General features: G+C 52.0%; 6 protein-coding genes across 6 annotated transcripts; 3 read left to right on the top strand and 3 right to left on the bottom strand.

The window, feature by feature from the left end:
* The first annotated feature begins 2,916 nt into the window (after nucleotides 1-2,916).
* CONPUDRAFT_86084 (uncharacterized protein) lies at nucleotides 2,917-6,166 on the top strand. Its single transcript, XM_007777635.1, has 3 exons — nucleotides 2,917-3,019; nucleotides 3,075-3,765; nucleotides 3,853-6,166. The coding sequence occupies exons 2-3, from the start codon at nucleotides 3,469-3,471 to the stop codon at nucleotides 5,050-5,052; spliced, it is 1,497 nt and encodes a 498-aa protein (XP_007775825.1). The 5' UTR covers nucleotides 2,917-3,019; nucleotides 3,075-3,468; the 3' UTR covers nucleotides 5,053-6,166.
* Nucleotides 6,167-8,360: 2,194 nt separating this feature from the next.
* On the bottom strand, nucleotides 8,361-9,663 carry CONPUDRAFT_78365 (uncharacterized protein; the record flags this gene model as incomplete). Its single annotated transcript, XM_007777634.1, has 6 exons — nucleotides 8,361-8,402; nucleotides 8,703-8,820; nucleotides 8,884-8,916; nucleotides 8,970-9,039; nucleotides 9,097-9,230; nucleotides 9,449-9,663. The coding sequence occupies 6 exons, from the start codon at nucleotides 9,661-9,663 to the stop codon at nucleotides 8,361-8,363; spliced, it is 612 nt and encodes a 203-aa protein (XP_007775824.1).
* Nucleotides 9,664-10,678: 1,015 nt separating this feature from the next.
* Nucleotides 10,679-13,124, top strand: CONPUDRAFT_68070 (uncharacterized protein; the record flags this gene model as incomplete). Its single annotated transcript, XM_007777612.1, has 5 exons — nucleotides 10,679-11,640; nucleotides 11,695-12,266; nucleotides 12,319-12,465; nucleotides 12,529-12,702; nucleotides 12,775-13,124. Coding segments are annotated over 5 exons (2,205 nt in total), but the record flags the coding sequence as incomplete, so codon positions are not given.
* Nucleotides 13,125-14,057: 933 nt separating this feature from the next.
* CONPUDRAFT_78363 (uncharacterized protein) lies at nucleotides 14,058-16,615 on the bottom strand (the record flags this gene model as incomplete). The annotated part of the gene is made up of 3 exons (XM_007777633.1): nucleotides 14,058-15,308; nucleotides 15,360-16,094; nucleotides 16,145-16,615. The coding sequence occupies 3 exons, from the start codon at nucleotides 16,613-16,615 to the stop codon at nucleotides 14,058-14,060; spliced, it is 2,457 nt and encodes an 818-aa protein (XP_007775823.1).
* Nucleotides 16,616-17,000: 385 nt separating this feature from the next.
* CONPUDRAFT_160487 (uncharacterized protein) lies at nucleotides 17,001-18,069 on the top strand (the record flags this gene model as incomplete). Its single annotated transcript, XM_007777632.1, has 4 exons — nucleotides 17,001-17,141; nucleotides 17,188-17,282; nucleotides 17,331-17,885; nucleotides 17,940-18,069. The coding sequence occupies 4 exons, from the start codon at nucleotides 17,001-17,003 to the stop codon at nucleotides 18,067-18,069; spliced, it is 921 nt and encodes a 306-aa protein (XP_007775822.1).
* Nucleotides 18,070-19,537: 1,468 nt separating this feature from the next.
* CONPUDRAFT_160486 (uncharacterized protein) lies at nucleotides 19,538-20,137 on the bottom strand (the record flags this gene model as incomplete). The annotated part of the gene is made up of 1 exon (XM_007777631.1): nucleotides 19,538-20,137. One exon carries the CDS (start codon nucleotides 20,135-20,137, stop codon nucleotides 19,538-19,540), a length of 600 nt encoding a protein of 199 aa, XP_007775821.1.
* Between the last annotated feature and the right edge of the window lie 1,701 nt (nucleotides 20,138-21,838).

Below are 21,838 nucleotides of genomic sequence, written 5' to 3'. Positions count from 1 at the left end.
GCACTCTTTTGATATTATTGCATCGTTGCTGTTCGATCGACGCGAAACGTTCTTCTGCCTTCGGTCGAGAGTTTTTTTCTCGAGACATCAAGAACATAGCACCGTTCCTAGCGAAACGAGGCGATGCCTTGTTTTCATTTCGAGTTTCGACTGTTTTGCTCGATGTCTTTTGTTTTTCGAGGCTATGCTACGAACAGCAACATCAACAGTACCATTAGCGCGATACCATTGCGAATCTTGATGGTCGCGTCCGAGACGGCTGATGGAGATCTACCAGTACATAGCAACTATGTACAAGGCGAGGCTGAAATCAAGACGAAGGCGCCGGCGCGAGTAGTCGCGGTCGATGATCGTCACTACGAGCCTGCAATTCGGGCGCCGACGGAAGATCCACGGCTGTATCTCAACCGTGTAAATTCAACCAGACCTAGAAGTCACCTACTTGTCGCACTCTAGCATTGCAACAAGAGGAGCAAAGAAAGAAGTTTCTGCTCTACAGCAACAGCCCCATCGAAGCGTCTCGAACTCTCCTTCGGCGCGGCCGTGGAAAAGTTGCGGTGTCGGCGGCCATGATCACCCTCCCCACGAGAGATAAGGCCCCCGACGTCGCTTATCTGGCTGCGGTAGCTTCGATAACCCCTTCAGATAAGGAAGCTCCTGACTCGGTAATCGGTGCCCTTGGTGGCGTCTCGCCAGCACGAGTCTGCTCGAGTCAGCTTCTCGCTGCGCTGATGAGATGAAACGAAGCAGATGTGCCGACGCTGTTTGCCGCTCGCCACTTCTATAATGTCGATATGTGATTATCCCTGGTAACACTGCTGGGTAGCCTGGGCTAGGTTGAGTTCTCGTGCCTATTCTCGGAACCGTCAACCGTTGACAGGACCAATGATATCCTCGGGCGATCATTGCATCACTCGGTCGCAAGGTCGTAAGCATGATGTGCCTAGCCTCAGCGTCTCGGCGGGCCCTGGCGGCCCTAAAGATTCATTTACCTGCGCTTACGACACATATGTACCCTCGCAGCAACGCCAGCTACGGGCCCCCGGGGCCCTCTTTTCCAATCAGCGATCAGACTGTAATAGGGGTAAACGACTACGGGCGACCATCAGGCGTCGACAGTACAGCGATGTGTTGCGTTCTATTTCCCCGCCGACCTCCACCGACTGGCTCAGAGGCCAAGAGCAACAGGCAAGGCAACAAGAGGTAAGTCTCATTCAAAAGGTGTCGGGACCGGAGACCAGAGACGGTTACCCATCGCTTAGCTGCCAGGCACTGCTTAGTTTAATGCAATGAAACTGAGGGAGCCTTGTTGGGCGATTCCTCCGAGTGAGGTGGGATGTACTCCCACATCGACCCGTATTCATTCGGAATGACTCGATCATTGACGCTACGGGTTGACACAGATCAGCGCCATGATCCGCAGTGAACGAGTAGCCGGCATACTTTCTGGTACTGTACTGTACCGCGGACCAAGACATAGCTGGCACTGTCAAAGTACTGTCGCTGTCAGGATGGCGAGGAATGCAAGCGTTGAAGCGGCAAAACGAGGAGTAAAAAGTGGAAAAAGAGCAGGTTTCCCGCGGAGATCGAGCAACATGACACTCGAAAGGCGCAACGAGTCCGCTGCGACCCTGCAAAAACGATGACTTGAGAACTGTCATAACCGTCCAAGGCGGGGTCACGGGCCGCAGAACGCGGAGGACACGCTAGCAAAACGTGTACAACAGGAGAAGACCAGTTCATAGATGGGTGATGGATAACTGACTTAGCAGGTGTCTAGCACTTAGGAAGAAGCTCAGCGGCTTCGAACACCGTCTCCTGAAAATCATATCAAGTCAGTCAGAGTCAGTCGCGTGGCTCGTTGGGTCGGACCATGCAGCTGGGCGTGCGCAGCTCATGCTCTTTTCACAGCTCTAAGCTTAGCTGATAACTAAGAACAGGATAAGAGAAGGTCGCGTCGTCGAAGAGGCGGAAATAGATTGGGCGATTGATCATTGGATGCACAAAGGCTCGTGATACCTTGCTGATTATAGTTATCCCAAGAACCCAGCGAAGCGAGTACCAAGGGAGAGCTGTGGGTACGGGTGAGAATGCACCGGCTGGCAGCGTGGGTGGGCGCAGTCTCGTTCGAGAGTACATCTTTCTTCGAGAGGCCGAGGGAAGATCACGACTGGTGAGGGAGCGAAGAGTGTCGGTGTTTGGAGTTGGGTCATTGTTGTGACAGGTGACGGAATAGCGGAGTCAAAGCAGGAGGGATGACGGGGGGAGGTGAGGTGACGCGGTTCGCTGAGCCTCGTCACACCATTCCCATGGTGTTCTCGGATGGACGAGTCGGGAAGGAGGGCTCGCCGCGGAACAAATTGGAGGATCGAGAGGTGAGGCAACGACGGTCGAGCTAAAGGATCAAGTGAAGTGGTCAGCGGTTCAGGGAAGGAGACTAACGCTAGTCGGGAAAGGGCTGTCGAGTGTTGTGGCAGGTGAACGGATGTGGGATGCGGGTGGTGATGGCAACGTTAGGAATCGAACGACGAAAGGCAATGTATTAGTTCTTCCGAGAACAACAGAAATTTTCGAGGGGTCTACGCAGCCTCGTAAGAGATTGTAAGCGTATGTTGAGCCTATGTACGGTGAGGAACGGTATTTAGAGAGACAGTAAAGCTAGTAGGCTACTCGCAAAGCTGGGGGTGGACGATGCGCTGGGCGTTGTCGAGTGACTCCATCGGGAGGGCGGGGTGACAGACAACAAGGGACAACAGGAGCCAAACAGTCGGAGGCCGGGGACTCGGCAGTCGGGGCTCGGGTAGATAAGTCCAAAGATGGAAGGATGGAAATAAATGGAAATTGATACGGATATAGCCGAAGTGTTATTGAAGGACGGTTAGCTGGATCGTTGCCGCTTTCCTACATCCTCTTCCCCCCTCCCCTTCATGGTCTTCTGAGTCCAAGCAGCCCTCCTCCACCTTTCCCCTCCTCCTCAGCCTTTCCGTTACACCTCGCCGTCCCAAGGATACCGCTTGTTGTTCGTATATTCCTCCCCAATCTACCATGATGTCCGCTCACTTACGTCCTCACAGATCTCGCGACCCTTGCCGGCTTCTCACTACCCGCCCAACCCCATCCTCCCCGACATACCCTTCGTTCAGTAGTACGCTTGAGCCCGGCTCGCTGCTCTGAATAACTGCTTGAAACTCGAGTCCACCGCCGACCACTCCCATCTACTTGCAATACCGCTGTTTTTCCGTCCATTGGGCATCCGCTTGACGCTTCTATAGCATCGCGTACCCTCTCCGGTCTCTCCGCTTCCCGCAACCCGCACGCTCCGAATTAGCCTTCACACAAGCCCTCTTCCTTACAGCCTCAACTCTCGAGTCTCTTCTGCCTTTTTTTCCTTGTTTCAACTCCGTCTTTGCTGTATCCACGCTACTCTTCCTTTGTACCTAGACCCATTCCACATCACCACTGTCCTTGATGGCCATGACTATTGCTTCCCCTATGGCCCCCGTCTCTGTCGGCAACTCGCCCGCCTCTGACGAGAGCTCTGTTCCCCCTCGTACCCCCGTCTCCCCCACTGACCCTCAGGCAATGTCCCTTCCCGATCAGGCTAGCAACGCCCAGGCACAGCCTTCCTCCCCCACTTCTGGCGCTGCCAACGGCGCCGCCGGTGTCAAGAGGAAGCCCAGCCGCCGCGCCAACACCGCCGAGCGCCGCGCTACCCACAACGCCGTCGAGAGGCAGCGTCGCGAGACCCTCAACGGCCGGTTCTTGGTAAGTTTCCATCACTTTTCCAGCGTCTGTCATGCACTGACTGACGATCCTTTTTCATCTCTTCTCTGTGCATCACACATCACACAGGATTTGGCCGCGCTCCTGCCGAATCTGTCTCAGATCCGCCGCCCGTCGAAGTCGGCGATCGTCAACTCGTCGATTGCTCATATTCATGCCTCACGCCGTCACCGCATTCTCGCTTCGCGGGAGCTCCGCCTTATCAAGCTCGAGTCTGATGCGCTTCGCCGCGAACTCAACGAGTGGCGTGACCGCGCCGGTCTCCCCCGCGTTGAAGAGCCCGTTCGCGGCGAAGGCTTTGCCATGGTTCTCAGTGGCGAAGTCGAGATCCTGGCTGCCGTGACTGGTGACGACGACGAAGACGGTATGGACGGCTACGATGGCTATGGTGACGAGGGTGACGACTACGGCGCTCCCGTCCCTGTCAGCGCCATGGACGATACCGAGGACGTCGTGACTGCGAAAGCCGCCGCCATGCTCAAGAACACCAACGTTTTTGCGCAAACTGCCAACAGCAGCGGCTCTTCGACCCCCGCCGAGATGAACATGGCCCAGATGATGTCCCGTGGCCACTCTCAGCCCATGATCGCCCAGGTTTCCCCCTCGGTCTCTTACGAGAACCCGGCGATGACGAACATGTACGAACCTCACATGACCCCCCACTTCCCCGGCGGGCCCTTCATTTCGCAGCAGCAACATATGGTTCACGGCGATCACGACAAGGTTGCACCCTGGAACGCTCACATGTACAACGGCTTTTCCCAACAGCAACTACACCAGATGCAGGCTCAGCGCCAGTTGATCACTCCCCCCGGCAGCGCGCACGGCATGCCCATCTCTCAGTCTCCCCCGGTGAATGGGCCCTCGTTCGACCAGGCTTTGCTCGCGGATCTCAAGCGGCAGCAGCTCTTGGCGCTGCAGCAGCAGCAGCAGCAGCAGCAACAACAACAACAGCAGCACGGGAGCCTCCAGTACCCCGGCGAGGGCGACGACTCGTCCTCCGTCGGCTCCGGCCCCACGGGACGGGAGCGTAGCGGGAGCATGAGCACGGGCTATGGCTCGCCCCCGAACGGGTCTTCTCCCCGGGCTTACGACATGCACGCGGCGCACCAACACGCGCGCACGCACTCTGAGTACGCCGTCCCTAAAAGGATGGGCGCTAGTGGTCTGCACATCAACACTGGCGGCTATGACGGAATGATGCGGCAGCAGGGCATTCCGACTCCCATGAGCGTCGGCGGCAACGGAGGATATCCCATGACGATGTGAGCGCCCTAGCTCCCTTAGATGGGGACTCGCGTCGATCGTGTGTTACTTTCCCTATCCTCCGCTCTCGTTTCCATCGCTCATCCGATCGCCCTCGTTTTGCCTCTGTCGCTTTGCATTATCTCTCATCTTGTCTCGACCCCATCTCCTCTTAATATGTATTCTCACATACCTGGCGTACTCATTTCAAGCTTCCTATTCCCTACCCTCGCTCCTCTCGCTGCACGCGAGCGGATGTTTCTCGGTCGGACTCGTCGCTTGCTTGCTCGTTTGTTTGTTATAATTCCCCCATCCCCCACCCTGATTATACCGAACACTGCGCGATGTCGCGCGGTGCCACCCACGCTCGTTTATCCGACGCTCGTCGTCGACACCTGACATATCTATTATCGCCATCTCGTATACTTGCTCGTGTTTATGACGACCTCCTGTAAACCGCTGTACCATCCCACATAACCAAACATCATCATCATCATCACGAACCCAAAAAGCGCGCTTGATTCATCCCGTATCCCTTCCTTATTACGCATTGAATGGTCATCGTACCGCAGGTCTGTGTTGCGTGTCGCTCATTTAGCCCAACCTACCCACCCTCTTTTGGTTCTTTGCTCCGCTTGTTAGTCTAGTTTATTGTTCCCAGCTCTGTCACCCCCGCCTCGCCCCGCGCTTCGGCTTGCCTCGTGTTGGGTACGTGAAAATTGGCCTTTTGATCGCTTGTTTGCTTCAGGTGTTTTGATTCGCCACCTTTTCTCCAGCGGGAAGGGTCGTTGCGCCTTGTTCATTCACTTTACTTCTTCCTTGACATTCTTTAACCTTCTTTTGCCTTCTCGCCGGTCGTTTTAGTACCTTGTCTTTTATTTACATATGCGGGCGCGGTCCATTGGCTGGACTCGTCGTTCGTAGGATGAACTCTCTGCCGTTGTCATTGGGCTTTATTCCTTTACTGCTTATCGTTTTAGGGATGTCTTGTAGTAGCGCGCCGCTATAGCTATTAGTTGCTGCGTGTAGACGTGCTCGAAGCCACATTGTATCGTTGTAGCTCCCCCTTCCCCTCCTCCCCCCGCAATCGTATACATACCGTATGTACTTTGTTGTTATTCCTTTCGCCTGCCAGGAAGGGAACGACGTCCGCCGCTCGTAATATTTGGCTGCGCTGTGATATACCCCGGATAATTACTTGTGATACCTGTTTGCTGTCGCAGTCGCTCTCACCCTCGTCCTAAGCTAAGCGCGTAGCGGTCATCAGACCTGTTCGTTTTCACCTTGGTTTCGTTTCCTTTACGTGCTTCTGCTGATCGTCCGGCAGCGCCAGCGGACCATCGCACCTCCTGCCCCAGCCGTCGCCGCCGCCACTGATGGTGTCGTCGAAAGCCCAGTACTATTGCCGGCGGGTCCACCAGCTGATAACCAGACGCTAGCCCACGACCGGCTTGGCGGCTCAGCCGGGCCCGGTTCGGTGGCTGAGGCCGAGACAGAACTTGGCATTAAACTTAGATGGTGCCTGTGACGGGGCCCTGTATCCTCCTGTATCATAAATACACGACGCGCTATTCGTGGGACGAAAGCTCCAGACGGTTCTGTGCATTCGGAATTCGCTGTAAGCTATGCTTTGCGTGGATGTTTGGCTGGAGGTTTCGCGCCTCAAGGATGTTGGGTTCGCGCAATCGACGGGTGCCGTGAGATGTCCGGAAGTGACCGGGCCGGGACGCTGCTGTTGGGAGGTGCAGCCGGGTCCGTGATTTATTTTCTGTTATTATTTCAGCGAAAATTCGAGTTTTATTTATGTAATGCAAAACTGCAAAGCCCGCCGAATTGTTGGCTTTTGACCGTTGATGGGTTGTTGTTCGTGCCACATCGATCCTCTTGTTGTGTTACCGAGATCAGGGAGCCGCTCTTTGTGGTTGCACTGTTGCACCGGCCGGGTCCAGACGAACTCAAAAAAACTCTCCGGTTTGATGATGAGTCAGCGAAGGAACGGACACTTTGTGCCGTTTGGACGCTAAGCGGGACACGAGGCAGATGAGAAAGGCAAGGCCGTTTCTGACTCAAACGACTTGATGTGATGCACTTTGATGCAGTTGAAGGGGACCGCTTGGCAGAACGACAGTTCCGCAATATCTGTCACTGTCCGGAATCGAATACTATGCGGACGTGCTTCTCGCTCGTTTTGGGTTAAGGTGTGCTGTGTTTGTGGCGGTTTTGCGTCTGCTTGGTCGTGTGGCAGACACAGAAAAGGGTTTTTCGTTCCGCCGTCACCAGAGCAGCAAGTGAAGAAGGTGGATGTGGGAACTAGTGTTTTCCGAGCTGCCCGCTGGTGCCCGTCGAAGCTACGGGGCGCTTTCTGACTGCAGTTTTTGTCCACAGGCCAGATCATCCAAAGACCAGAAAGGTACATTTCCAGAATCTCCGTTTTGAGTGCATGACCGTTGTAGTTTTGTTCTGGGCACGCCTAGATTCCCTGATTTCTCGTTCGTCGACGACGTTCGTGATCGACGTCCTTCCACCCGGGAATTTTGCAAGGTCTATGACTCAACACATCTTTCTTTTGGGCTGATAAAGATAGCAGTTATCCAACTTGACGTGCATATGTTTGGCTCTCAAGGCCCGCTTAGACAAAGGCACTAATATGCGGTTTTATACGCGTCGACCGATGGTTAGACGTTAAGTACATAGTAGGTAGAACCATACTATACTGAGTGTACTCAATCTTCTGATCAAATAAGCTCGATCCTATTCATTGTCAACTTCTTTCTCCCATTAGAGTGAGTTCAGTATTGCTGTTCCCACATGTTCAAAGCGCGAGAAATCGAGAACGGGAGAGAAGTATGAGAGTGAGATTGTTATCTTTGAGACTGCTCGTGGCACTTCATGCTTAATGCTATGGATTTCTGAGAGCTAAGAAGAAGCAACCGTGGGCGTCGAAGAGGAGGTTGGAAGCTCACGAGAACTCACTGCGATGTAGATGTGCGAGACAACTGCCCCAGTCTTTGCTCCGCGTTCAAAGGTAGGTAGATAGACACCTCTCAGTTGTACAAGTTGGCAGGAGGAGGGATTTATGGGTCCTGTATATTTCACGCTCATCAGGAAAAACCTGACCGCATAAATTGAGGAATATTGCCGGAAGTTTTTGTTTGTTGTAGTTATTTGTAGGAAGTTGACGAAACTTGACGAGTTCCTCGAAAGCCAAAAAGTTCGCGGTCCCCTAAAAATAGTAGTATAAATTCTCCAAAAGTTCCGTCAAGTTCCGACATATTTGACTGTATATGGGCTAGAGCTCGGTGCTGTTTTTTTTGGTAATTGACTCAAGATCATCACGACTCGTTTGGATCAAATCCACTGTATTGATAGCTATACTAACACTAGTGAGATACATAATGTATTAGGGACTAGGGAAGGGAGTGCTATGCAGTGTATGACTATCGTAAGCAATATCGAATGGAATAGCACTTACACAGGCGCTGTAGGCTTTGCGCGCGCTGCGGACTCTTGTTCCGCCATCAAGTCCCACCGCACCTCAGTGCCTCACTGTGAATATGTTTGATATTGCATGCCGTCGACTCAGTCGCTATGGACGAGCCGTTGCACAGGTCGGAGGGTCAGTATCAGTAGATCATTAAACAAAAACTCAACTTACATGCGATCCTTATACATACCGTGGATTGAATCGTGATATCCTTTGGGAATGTTCTAACGCATAGTCGCGAGCCAAGCTCCCGATAAGTTCTCTGGCCTGTTGTGTCTATCCTATTCTTCAGAATAGCGGAAAGCCAGCTGCGCATAGTCGTGGAATAAGGGTGAGATTGAAAAATCTTCAAGGGAAAGCTATAGACGTACCGCAGAGCCGGAGTTCTCTTCGTGACCATAGCCCTCGGCTACAGCGTCATTATGTTCATCGTCAGAGTTGAATGCTGATGACTAACCTTGGTGGGGACAAAGTAGCATCGCCATCACCATTACCAACCTTGCTCTGGCGGTCAACCTTTGGCTCACCTAATCATTAGAAAAAACGATGAGCGGTTTAATCATCTCTAAAATGGACGGGCGGACCTCCTCTTTCGTCAGACTGAGCAGCTCGTTTACGCTTCCGAGTCAGTCTATCCACTGACATCCTCCGGGCAAGGTGCAGGTGACGTGTTACCATTGAGTAGTCTTGATTCTGTGTGTCGACTTCTTCTGTGATGCTACAAGAGTTTAGGCTTTATTATCGCACAGTAAAGGACCAGGGAGTGAGAGCCTTACTACCTTGAGTTCCCGGGTTGCTAATGCTGGGCCTTGCACTGGCCATGACAAATTGAGGTAGCGATGGAGATGTAAAAGGGAGAGGGGTGAATGAATGAGTATCAGGCATTAGCAGGTTGGAAGAGTGAGGAATGGAAGCGGCACTCAAGAGAGTCCATACTGTACGGCTGCTTGGACGTTCACGCGCACGTTCAAGCTCAAGTTGAACCAAGACGCCGTGATCACGTTCGGCAGTACGCGAGTCCCAATTTTCTCACGGCTATATTTGCCTTCCTCAAGACGCGTCTGCCTGGTACAAGGTCCAACTTGGGTCCAGCATGCCAGACTCCATCTGCTGAGAAGGACCACCTGAATAAAAAAAAGTACGCCATGCATAATATACCACAATAAAAAACACAGGGCCCGTCCATCTCCATTACAGTAAGTGCTACCTCAACAGAATCGGCAGCATAGCCTACAAGGCGGCAATGCATCTTCATCTCTCGTTCATTGCCAAGTTTATGTAAATTGAACAGCAATCGTGCGTCTAGTTGACGCTCGTACAGACACCGGAGTTTCGACCTCCAAAGTAGCTGCTAGTGAGTGAATTCATTACAAGAGTCCATTAGCCCCATTTCTATCACAAGCTATGTAGTAGCTCCTTCGGCAATCCATACATTACAAACTCGGCGCGCGGACCTTCGTTTGTATAATAGCAGCGAACTAGCAATTATATAAACCTAAATTAGGACGTCCACATTTAGAAGCAATAGCCCCTGTAACGTCCTTGCTTCTCGTCAGTCATCTTGAAGCAAGCCTCGGCCTTGTACACCTCGAGAACATGCCACGCGCACCTGAGAAGGCATCCTGCAAGTGCTCGTGTGTATTCTATGGTTGTGGAAGTAGTCCTACGGGATGGAAACCGCAAAAACCGAGAACATTCAGACAACATCAAGAGCAAGATGACCTACAACGCGCTCTGGAGGCGACACAACGAGGAGGTGAACAACGAGGCGAACCATCCTCCAAGAGGCCGAGCCTCAGCGAACTCAGTGACGATATACAGGAAGACGCTCACCTCGATGAACGGGCTGCAGGCTCGGGAGGAGATGCGGTTACTAGAAGTGAAGCAGACGAGTTTCAGGTGCGTGTTGACCAGCAAACGCTACATGATAGCACACTTACCTATCATGAAGAACCAACGTGAGTTGGAACACAATCAAGACATAGAGATGGTGGAAAGGCACGAGGATATTCAGATCAGAGTCTTGGCCATGCGGGTGCGTAAATCGACTGGAGGAAGATGACTGACTCGGAGTTCATGGGATTACAGGAAGACGCGCTAGTTGAGCAGCGCAGTCTATTTGATGGGCATCATCATCCAACGCTTGACAATCTCGACGATGGCAACATGAGCGATGATGATTATTTCTTCACACGTCTCAGGCATGCACTCACTCCCCCTCCACCAGAGGAGATTGGAGAGCAAGAGGAGGAGGAGGAGGTGGAGGAGGAGGTGGAGGAGGAGGAGGAGGAGGAGGCTGTACTGGAACCAGAGGATGAGCAGCCCGTGCTCGATGACATTCTACACGTCCCTCTCGGTGATGTATTCGACTTCTCAGACGTGCACGAACAAGACTACTATCATGATCAACTTCCCCAGGCCTTCGAAGATCACTCCATCATTCGGAACGCGTATATACGCGTCTTTGTTCTCGTCGTTGTCCATGGTGTCTCGCATAGCGCAGCTCAATGCACTCTCGATGGATTACGTCTCACTATCACACAGGCTGCCAACAAGCACCCCGAAGACAATTACCCAGGACTTAGCAACTTTGCTCGAACGGTGCCCACTGTCCTGAAACGTCTAGGCCTCTCGATGGACCACTTCATCATATACTTAACCGTGTGCGACGTGTGCTGGGCAGTACACCATCCATCTACCATATCAGACCTTCCCTCGCCTTCCTGCACGTCCGAAAACTGCACAGGCACTATCTATAAGGAAAAGCGACTTGCAAACAGTGACATCAAAAGAACACCTGTAAAAATCGTACCTTATGTTCCCCTCGAGCGTGCCATTCAGCGGTTCCTGCTCCGGCCTGGTAAATGGGAGCAGCTGCAGCACTGGAGAGGTGGAGGAGACGATGCGGGACCGGTTCCACCTAACTATGAATCTGGGTTTGACGCGTTTGACAACCCCTCAAAGCCCATGACCGACATTTACGACGGGTGGGGATGGAGAGCTATCCAGGCAGGACTAGAGAGGCGGAGGGGAGGAGAATTCAGCATTCACGATGTAGACGTTCAAGAACTCGACCAGAGGTTCATCTCATTGCCCTGCGGACTAGTTCTCCAGTTCAACATCGATTGGTAAGCCCTGCTTTATTTCAACCTAATACTGGACTACATTGCGAACGTATGCAGGTTCCAGTCCACCACACGCGACTGTCACTCCACCGGCGCGTTTTACGTTGTTATTTGCAACAACCCCCGATCCATACGATACGCTGCGGAAGAGACGATTCTCGCCATGGTTCTACCAGGTCCTCACGAGCCAAATCTACAGCAACTTAACAACCTCATGGATGTATTTGTCAACAGCGCTATGAGACTTGGACAAGGTGTCGAATTCAAGGTGTACGACCACAACGAGCTCGAACTGGTACATACCCATCTTTCCATGAACTGCTCCGATCTCCCATCAAGCCGACGAACGAACGGTTATCAAGGCCACGCGTCAAAACTGTTCATGTGCCCACAATGTTGTGCAACGTCCTTCTCCCTTGTACACCCTTCCTGCTTCGATCCCACCCAATTCGAACCCCGGGAGGACTGGCGACACATCAAGTACGCCTTCCGTGCTCGCGACGCCAATGAACACAATGCTCAGGTGATCCGGGAGCATCGAGGAGTGTCATGGACCCCCCTCAACTACCTCCCAGGGTGGATGCCTGCAGGAAGTGCAGGCATCGACTTCATGCACTGTGTATTCCTAAGTGAGCCCCACTCTTCATGAAACGATTCAAATGGAGCACTTACGACTTGAAGCCATGGTCAAACATGTGACCAAGGTTATCATACACGGTCACGGACTGCTCAATTCCACGCAGGAGACCAATCCCATCCAACGTCTTGAAAAGTTTTATCACGACCTACAATGGCCACCTGAAGTTACGAGACTCCCTCCTTCGGCAAGTTGACCACAAAATCACACTCACTCTCACACTGATACGATCCAACAGATGTCATACGGCAAAGGTTCGGTCAAAGCGGACCAGTGGAGGAATCTAATACATGTCTTTTTCGTTGGTCTGTTTGTTGCCTGGGAGCAACACGGCGAGATCCCCGATGCCAATGCCCCACCATCTGCAGCTAACACAAAAATTGCCAAAGCTCAAGCCAAGTACACGACAGCCACACGAACTCGGTTACGTGAATTCACCCTTGCTCAAAACCCTCTGACTCCCCCCGAAGTCCTCGATCAGCTATCTAATGTGCAACCAGATCGAAACCTTCGACGACACTACGATGCCCTACTTGAGTTCACTGTCGCTATACGAATACTCGCCACTCGTGAGATCTCCCCTATGGATGTAAAACGAGGATCTGCAGCACTTGCACGAGCGACGCAGACATGGGCGTCAATGCATCTACCCCTCACACCTTATTTTCACTTCGGACAGCACCTTGAAGAGCAGATATACAAGCATGGACCCATCTACGGCCACTGGACTTTCCCCTACGAACAGCTCAACGGCAAGCTCCTCCGATTCAAGCACAATCATCACAAGGGTGGTGAATTAGAAGGCACGCTGATGCGTCGATGGTGGGCTGTGACGTTCAACTATGAATTGGTAAGTGGTACGTATTGCTACTCTTCAGGCAATGATTCTAATCCCCAATGCAGATCCTACAGCTGGAGGATCTGCCTGATCGCTCACCCGAAGATGACGACTCCATCCAGCTTCTCACCCAGAGTCTGCAAGTCCAGCGGAACAGAAACGGCAAACGGAAGCAGCCAAATGACGATGTCGATGGACTCGTATTGTCATCCTTCCCGAAGAAAGAAAACCTTTCCAAACTTGATCCCTCTCTCTATGACATCATCTACCTCTATCTCCGGAAGGTATGGGAATATGAGGCTGATATTCGCCCTTGCACAGACCTCAGTGGCGATGGGGTGGTGTTCGACGGTCGAGTACTCTCGTACCCCCACATTTGGCTTCACTCCTTGCGCTACGGAGCTTCTAGTCACTTTCGTGGCCAGTCCGGGCAGTACGCGTATGTCAATCAACGTCAGCCAGTCCAAATACATCACTTGCTTCGCGTGGAGATTCAACGGAGGTTCCGACATCCTTTGATTGCAGTGTTTGCTGTCGTATGCCGTTTCCTTCCAGCAGACGGACGGATACAACTACCTTGGGCACTATGGTGAGTCTTTGTGTTGCAATTATGACGTGCTCATATCGGTGTCAGGTCTAGTGACCTTGGAGTGGCTGCATGGCAAGCCGACAGACTCGCCCCTCCGGAAGTTGTTAGCATATCTTCCCTATCGGGTCACCTTGTGCTCGCACCGATCAAGACTGGACGTCACAAGCTATGGATCACCATAGCCTATGACCATCACAGTCCCGAAGCTGACTTTTCCTCTCAGTAATGCAGACAAGACACCGCCAGCGGGGCCATACAAATTGAGGTGAGTGTTCTACACTACCTACGTGTCCGTGCAGAAGCACTGATATCTAGTCAAATCCTTGTCGTCCGTGAACGGCACTTTGTCTTTCGACTCACTCAGCCTCGGTCTCATTGCCGATGCCATCGTGTTCTTCTTCATTGTACATCTCTTCGTCCTCGTCCTCGCCTTCTTGCTCGCCATCGCCCTCATCCTGCTGCTCCTGCTGCTCCTGCTCGCCCTCTCCCTCGCCCTCATCCTGCTCATCTGGCTTCTCGTCTTGTTGCGTCTCCTGGTAGTCCTCCTCGTCATCTTCTTCACCTTGATGTTCCTCCTGATACTCCTCCTGATACTCCTCCTGATACTGTTCCTGGGCGTACAGCCCGTTCTCGTCGCCATCCTCTCCATCGTCGTAAGCGCCCCAGTCGTCGTCGTTGGCCACACCTGGAGCGTTTTCGAGGGTATCAGTCTCCTCAAACGGATCGCCTTGCTCCCAGAAGGCAGGGCACTCGTCCTTAGTCCAATCGATCCTCGTATCGGTCGGTAGAAGCTCGTTGTCGTCGATGTACGTTTGGGATAGAGCCCAAGCTGGGATCTTTTTACCGCTGGGAAGACGCGGGAGCTCGACGTTACGCGGCTGTCCACGAAGTCGCTGCTGCGGAGCAATTCCTTTTCTTTTAGAGGATTTACCAAGGCGACTTGCCTTGATCTTGAGAGCTATCAACGCCTGAGACTCCCACGTCGCCCTCCGAACCTTCAACGGACCCTCTGCTTTGTATCGCTGACGCTTCACTTTAACCGGTCCTTCGTCGCCGCTATCGATAACGCGCTCGTTCCCATTCTGGTTCTGCACAGTAGGCAGGCTGCTAGGTGCGTCGCTTTCCTCTTCACTGTGAATTTGAACGCTTGCTAAGATGTCGAAGTCTGATTTCGCTAGGATGACGGAATTTTTGCGGCCGTTGTTCCGTTTTGTGCGTTTCTGCCATTTGCGACCTCCTCGCCGACTTTCCTGTGTTTGCAGCCACTCCTCTTGCTCGTCCACCTGACCCTCGGCAACCCCTTCTTTTCGCTTAGCCATGTACGAGTTCTTCCAGTTTCGGAACGAACACCCCAACCTCTTCGTGTAATCGCTTTTGGACTTGCCGGCCAATGTATCTTTGCCTCCGTTGACATGTTGCCAGAGGTTCTCATCGATGTAGTCGATCATCTCGGCGTGCCACGACTTGTTGGCGGTGAATGACTTGGTGAAATTTGGAACGATGCGACCGTCTTTCTTGAACTCGCCATTGGGTAATGGCACGATCGTGTGGATTTCCGTGCCCTCGTTGAGACCGAGCTTCTTGAGGAAGCATTTTCTGATGCCGTTCTAACGACACGTTTGAGACTTTTCACGGGATTATGACATGGAATAACTCACCATCAGTTCGTTTTCAGATCCACCTGCTGATCCCTTCGGGACCTTATCCTTCAAGACGTCGACGTTATCTTTGACTACCTGCAGTTTGTCTTCTGTCGTGTTGAGTCTCAGCTTCATCACCCGGTTGAGTTCCTTCGATATTTTGAGCTCCTCTTCAAGTGCGCTGATTCTGGCCAACATAGCTGCAGATGTTTCCTGACCCGCGTGGACGTCGCTGTTGAGCCGCTGAACGTTGTCTGAGATTCTGATCAGGTCAGCTGAATGTCCGCTTATTTGATCTGTGATCTGACGAGGGATTCGTAAAGGCTGAGGAAAGGTTCCCGGAGCGACAGAAGGTGCACGTGCCACCCCCAGATGAGAAGCACCCGGGGCGACAGAAGGCGCACGCGCCATCCCCGGGCGAGAAGCACCCGGAGCGACAGAAGAAGCACGCGACACCGCCGGACGAGTCGCACCCGGAGCAACAGAAGGCGCACGCGCCATCCCCGGGCGAGAAGCACCTGGAGCGACAGAAGAAGCACGCGACACCGCCGGACGCGTCGTACCCGGAGCGAGGGAAGGCGCACGCGAGGACAGCACAACGGTGGGTGCACGAGTTGTTGGGCGCATACCAAGGGCCACCGTACGCCCTCGATTGGCTGGGTTGCCAGCGCCAGGGGTGTAAGGTGGTGGTGGGCCCATGCTCTGGCCAGATGGCTGCTCAACAGCTCCAAGACGGGGGTCGATCATGGCGTTCTAGTACCATAGGTGAGCAGTCATCGATATACACAAGTGCATATACTCACGTTATATGACATTTCCACTGGGCTTGGGTTGGATAGAGACGCCAAAGATGACATGGACGAAGATGACTGTCTGGGGTGATGGGGGCTTTCTGACTGACGGGGAGGGTGCTCCGGCATGGAGGCCATCACATGAGCCAAGGACTCGTCTGGAGTGAGTACATTATCCCTGGATTTGTCCTGAGCCAGTTTGTTGCTGAACGGCATCTTGAACTGTCCTCCCTTGGCCCTCTTTGCAGAGCTCGAGTAACTGCTGTCGCCGCTTTCCTCTCTCCCTCTCTTTTCGCCGACATCAGGTCCACAAGAAGTCACGGGCTTGTCTGGACGGCCCGTGCTTGATTTGACTCCACCTCGCCCTTTCACTTGCCCTCTGCTCGACCCTCCTCCTCTCAACCCTCCTCCCCTTTTTGTAACCCCGCGCGTCGATCCACTTCCTTGACTGGAAGGGTGCGATGGTAGTATCGGGCCGTCCATGCCTGGCAACTAGGCGCTGCTACTGGCTCCCGTATTCTGTGTAGGGGTCCAGCGGCGAAGGTACGTCCTTGAACCTTGATGAGTGTGCTCTCTGCTGACGTCCTGTGTGCTCGGTTTGACTGGGGACAGGGACTTAGGACCACTGGCATCAGACAGTGACGCCCGATCGCGACAGTGAGGCTGTCGTTCTGGGTTTTGGAATTCTGATCAGAGTGCCCCAAGTCTTGGGTGTTTGGAATTCCGGTCATCGAAGCAAGGGCAAGCAGGCAAGGCGGGCGATCGCGCCCTTGCGTTGGGGCGAGCATAAAATCGTGAGCCCATCTTTCTTATCAGTCCATCGTCTCTTTCTTCCCCCGTGTTGACGCTCCCACCATCCGCTCGAACCATGCCCCTCCATAGCACATTCATCCAGGGTAACAGCATCATGCTAAACATGGCCGACGATTCGCGATCTCCCGTTGGTGCACATAACGGCGACTTCATCTTTCAGCATCGCCTGTTCATGGGGTCGTACTGGGGCAACTTGGTACGAGATATGTCCTTGTATGAGTGGAGCTGACCTTTTCTCCTAGCACATTATTGTGAAGCAATATCAAACAGAGGCAGAGATCGAGCTCGAGCACGCCGCTCTCACGCAGAGGGCATACCAGGGCGAGTCCATTGCGAGGTGAGCTTTGAACTTATCATTTTAGTATAGGTTGACGCATACAGTTAGCCCGTTCCGCTACAGGTTCGCTGTCGCAGAGCACCTCACGTATATGCTACCGGAGCCAGCAAACGTTAGCTTGCTTCGTCAAGCATATCCCAACCGACTCTTCTGTGTCAAGCCTCGGGTCGTCGACACCCCCGATCGAGTCTCCATCCCACTGGTGCCTCGGGTCCGCAACACCATCCCCAATGCACCTCGTACCTCTACGCCAGTTATCAATTGCAACGAGATGGATGCCGACAATGAGGTAGATATCGACATTGAGCTGGATATTGACGAGACAGCCCCCTCTCTCTTACCTGCCGAGTCCACGTTGGTTGACGACGGCAACAACGACGATGACGTTGAATACGTCAGCTCAAGTAGCCCCAATCTCCCTCCCCTCGCCGTGCTCATTGACCGAATCATGCGCGAGAGGAGGGAGCAGAACACAATCATCATTGACGAGTCGGACGACGATCTTGAGCTCAATGCGCGCCCTGCTAAACGGCCCCGAGGATCTACGTCTGACGATATCAAGGGTAATAGGGCCACGGTGGATGCACATCAATTTGATGTTTTGTATGTTGTCTTTTATTTTTCAGACGCTATTCTTATGTTTTAATTTTCTTTCAGTGCATCTACTACACCACGTCAGTTGTCGCTCCCTCCCCCCAACCAGCTCATTCTCGCTGCTAGGAACATCTTGCGTACCGAATTCGGCCGCGATCTCGAGCCTATCCCCGAGACGTCCGATGTCGACTGAGATCTCCTCGGCTAGTAGATTATCCCCGTAGAATTGTTTTGCTATGCTGTGACGTCAATACCTGTTAGTCATCATTGTGCCTGTGCTGCTCCTGTCGCAATCAATGTATTTTTATCGCTCCGTCCCAATCGGATCCTATTTTTATGGCCCGTTGAATCCGGATTGTATTTTTATAACCCCACCTAATTCGGGTGCTGACTACATTGGGAACTGCCATGTGGTGGTCGGGTGCTGACTACATTGGGAACGGCCATGTGGTGGTCGGATATTGCCGCTGCTCTTATCAGGCAGACGACTGTCCAATGGATGAACGGGGTATAGCTATAATCTTCAATGTATGAGCAGCTGATATGTGGTAAAGTGGCGACACAGCCACATTATAGAATGGCTAGTTACAAGCTGATTGTCGGTATACTAGCTATCACTAGCTGTTCAGCCCGGTTATAAGAACGGTGGGATCCTATGCATTTTATATGGAGTATTTGAATATAATCAGCCATGTAATCGCAGCTAGTTTGGAGGTCGAAACTCCGGTGAGATGTATTCCAGAGAAGAGATAGATATCTCCCTTCAATTATATTGACTCTTTATTTTACTTTTCTGTTCGTATCTAACCAGTCAGTGCGTTCAATACGAACAAACCGACCTTGTATATCTCCGTATCTATACATTTATGTGGCACAAGCGGATCGAACATAGCGTCGTGCTCGATCCCTATATGCATTGACCTTGGCATTGATGTGAGCGCCAACTGGGTGACTCGCGTCTTCCACGCGCGGGAGGTCAACACAAGTTCGCCTCCTCAATTTGCCTGCAACCTGTTCGGAAATACATGTGGGGATACAACTACATGGATTCTTCTGATGCACCACTGCCCCGGTCCGGCGAGTACAGATTCTAATTCTGGCAGCGAGGGCTAGGTCGAGCTTACAACTTCAGATACTTGTCTCCCAGCTGCCTGGGCACCGCACGCAAGGAGAATTAACCGTCGTACTAAGCTTCCATACATATAAGTGATATATAAGCATAGTATGTCAGGTAAAACAATTCTCACTTGAAGTTAGAAAAGTCGAAACAAGTTGCGGAAACTTGCACATATTTGCATTAACTTGACGGAAAATGTCACAACTTTTTCCGTACTTGACAGGCCTTGGAAACTTTACACAAATTGATTCCAATTTCCCGATGAGGTTTTTCCTGATGCTATTGCTTGGGTTTTGCGCGGATGCGAATATTTCAACCTGAAGTACACCCTGCACGTTGAAGCGACGGATACATTTTACGTGCGCAGTGCTTTCGACAACCAATCCCTTGCGCTTTATTGTAGCGAAATAGTAGATATACCTTGAGGCGTACCAACTTGGTCGAGTCTCTGGCGCACGCATCCGAATCAGAAGTAACGGTAGTCATTGACAAACTAGATATACAAACAGACTTCCCATTCACTTCGTACCTGAACGCTCGATAGCTACTGGTCGTTCTCTTCGAATCCTTGAACATCCTCGACAACGCGTCTCACTTTCATGAGGTGTGGCTTGAGCATGTAGAATCCCCATCCTATCAGCTTATCAAGGATCATGCCTGTCAATGCACGCTGCTCAAGGACGTCCGCGACGCATCTACCCAAACACGTCGTGTCGTCAACGTCATCTTCGTAAAGCTTGAGGGAGAGTTCCTTGAGTTGGGGTGCGAGGACGACCTGGGAATGAGGGGCAAGCACTTCAATCATCTGAATTAACCTCGTATCGTCGAGCATTGCGTGCAGGCACTGGATGGTAGGTAGAGCTGAAAATATGTCATGCCATGGAACACGCTGGAAATGCCTTGGAGTCACGTTGATTCTAAAGGTGCGAATGGAGATGAGAGGTGGGCGATGACAGAAGGAGCTAAATGGGGTGATCGAAAGTGTGGTGCCACCGTAATGACAGAATGTCTGGTCTAATGAAATGAGGCAATTATCCACAAGGTCGTCTTGATGTTCGCACGTCAATTTGTCAAGGTCGTTGTCATATATGGTGAAGTCGTATTGAATATCATCGAGTTCAATATCGAAAACCTTATGAGGCATTAAGCTTTCAGCGCGGTGGGATGAAAGCAGTCGGGAAGCAATGGTGTGATGTCGCCGGTGATATCGGGGAGGCCTGTCTGAGTGACGACATGGGAATTTGGAGGGACGCGAACGCATGAAAAAAATGCACGTATGGCATGAAGGTTTCCTCCAGCGAAATATACTTGATTCTTCCGAGGTTCACTATCTTTGACAGGTTCCAAGCTGATGGCTCTGAGGCCAGACGATGAAGCACTTAGATGCTCAAGAGAAGTAGCGCTACCCAGAATGGTCCAGAGTTGTTCTGGAGTGGGTGAGAGTTGTTTCAGATGGCGAAGGCGAAGGTGCGTCAACGCTCCGCAGAATGATGAATCCCAAGGCAACGCACACCTCTCAAGGACTAGCTGTTTTAACCCAGGCACATTACCTGTTGTAATTCCAGGAATCATCATAGCAGCACGCAAAAGGAACTGCCGCACATGAAGTCTCTGGAGAACCGGAGAATATGATGACAGAAGCTCCTCGAGCCTGCTGCAGTTCTAGGCGCCCAAAGGTCCACAGACAGCAGGCGTATCCGATGAAGGCGTGCAGAAAGGACGTCCATGCTGGCAGGGCACCGTCCCTTGATTATGGCGTATATGTCTAGTTCAGCATCTTTGGCTCGTTCAAGCACGGTCGAGACGACTTGTGTTGGAGTGCGGTGGATACCAATCTTGGACCACAGATGTGGGAAACTCAAAGCCACCTCTCGCCAACGTCCGCATACGTGAGTGAGGTGAAAGAGCTTGCGCCAGCCTCGGTGGTAGGTAAGCAGAATGAGGGTAAAGACGTAGCAAAGAAGCTCGGATGGTAAGGAGGCAACGGGTAACAGCACGTTGCGTTGAACCCGTAACATTCGTATGGCTTCTATGTCGACAAGAGCGGCGATCTCGCTATCAATCTGTGAGTAGCGAAACTGTCGCTCTTCATCGGTCAAGCGGACATCCATGGTATTGAGGTAATGAATGGATCGGTTTGATGCTGTATGTACCGATTGTAGGTTAGCCAGAAAGCGGGCCATGTACCGCAAGTAAGCCCACCTCGATGTCTCTGATTCTCGAGATGACAGACTGCACTTTCGACGCTCTCGGCAGCAACGTTGAACCATTATTGACGACTGTTTGGATCAAGCGTCAGTGTCGGAACTTTCTCAGGAGCATTGATAACGACAAGATAACGATTGGCAACCATTATAATGAGGGGTGCCATTGCGAAGCATTATAATGATAAGGTTGATTCCATTGCCATGGCCATTAAAATGGCCGAAATTTACCGTATATGGTAATATTGATGACTAAAAGTGCTGAGCAAACGCTTAGCGGCCGCCATTATAATGAAGAGGGTACATAATAAACTCGTTTATAATGCGGGCTCATTATAATGCTCCCCAGAAAGTTCCGACATCCCTAAACGATTTTGCCCCTATGAGGGAGCCTCGTCTTCGACACGACAAGTTACAACGCGAGCAACGTTCTAGTAGGATCGATGGAAGAGCTGGAATTCATCATAAATAATACGCTAATACAATGGCAAATTATTTGATGTAGAGCAGTGGACGGATCAACCTTTAGTGCCACTCATGCCTCAAGGGCCCTCAGTGTAAGCACGAGAGAGGTGATTAAGTGTGATCCTACAAGTCCGTCAGCCAAAGATCAACTTGCATGCGTTTCAATTGTGTAATGG

The sequence above is a fragment of the Coniophora puteana genome (genome assembly GCF_000271625.1).
Source record: "Coniophora puteana RWD-64-598 SS2 unplaced genomic scaffold CONPUscaffold_24, whole genome shotgun sequence".
NCBI lineage: Eukaryota > Fungi > Basidiomycota > Agaricomycetes > Boletales > Coniophoraceae > Coniophora > Coniophora puteana.
The sequence above is the reverse complement of the archived record's forward strand: the minus strand, read 5'-3'. Positions and strand labels throughout refer to the sequence as shown.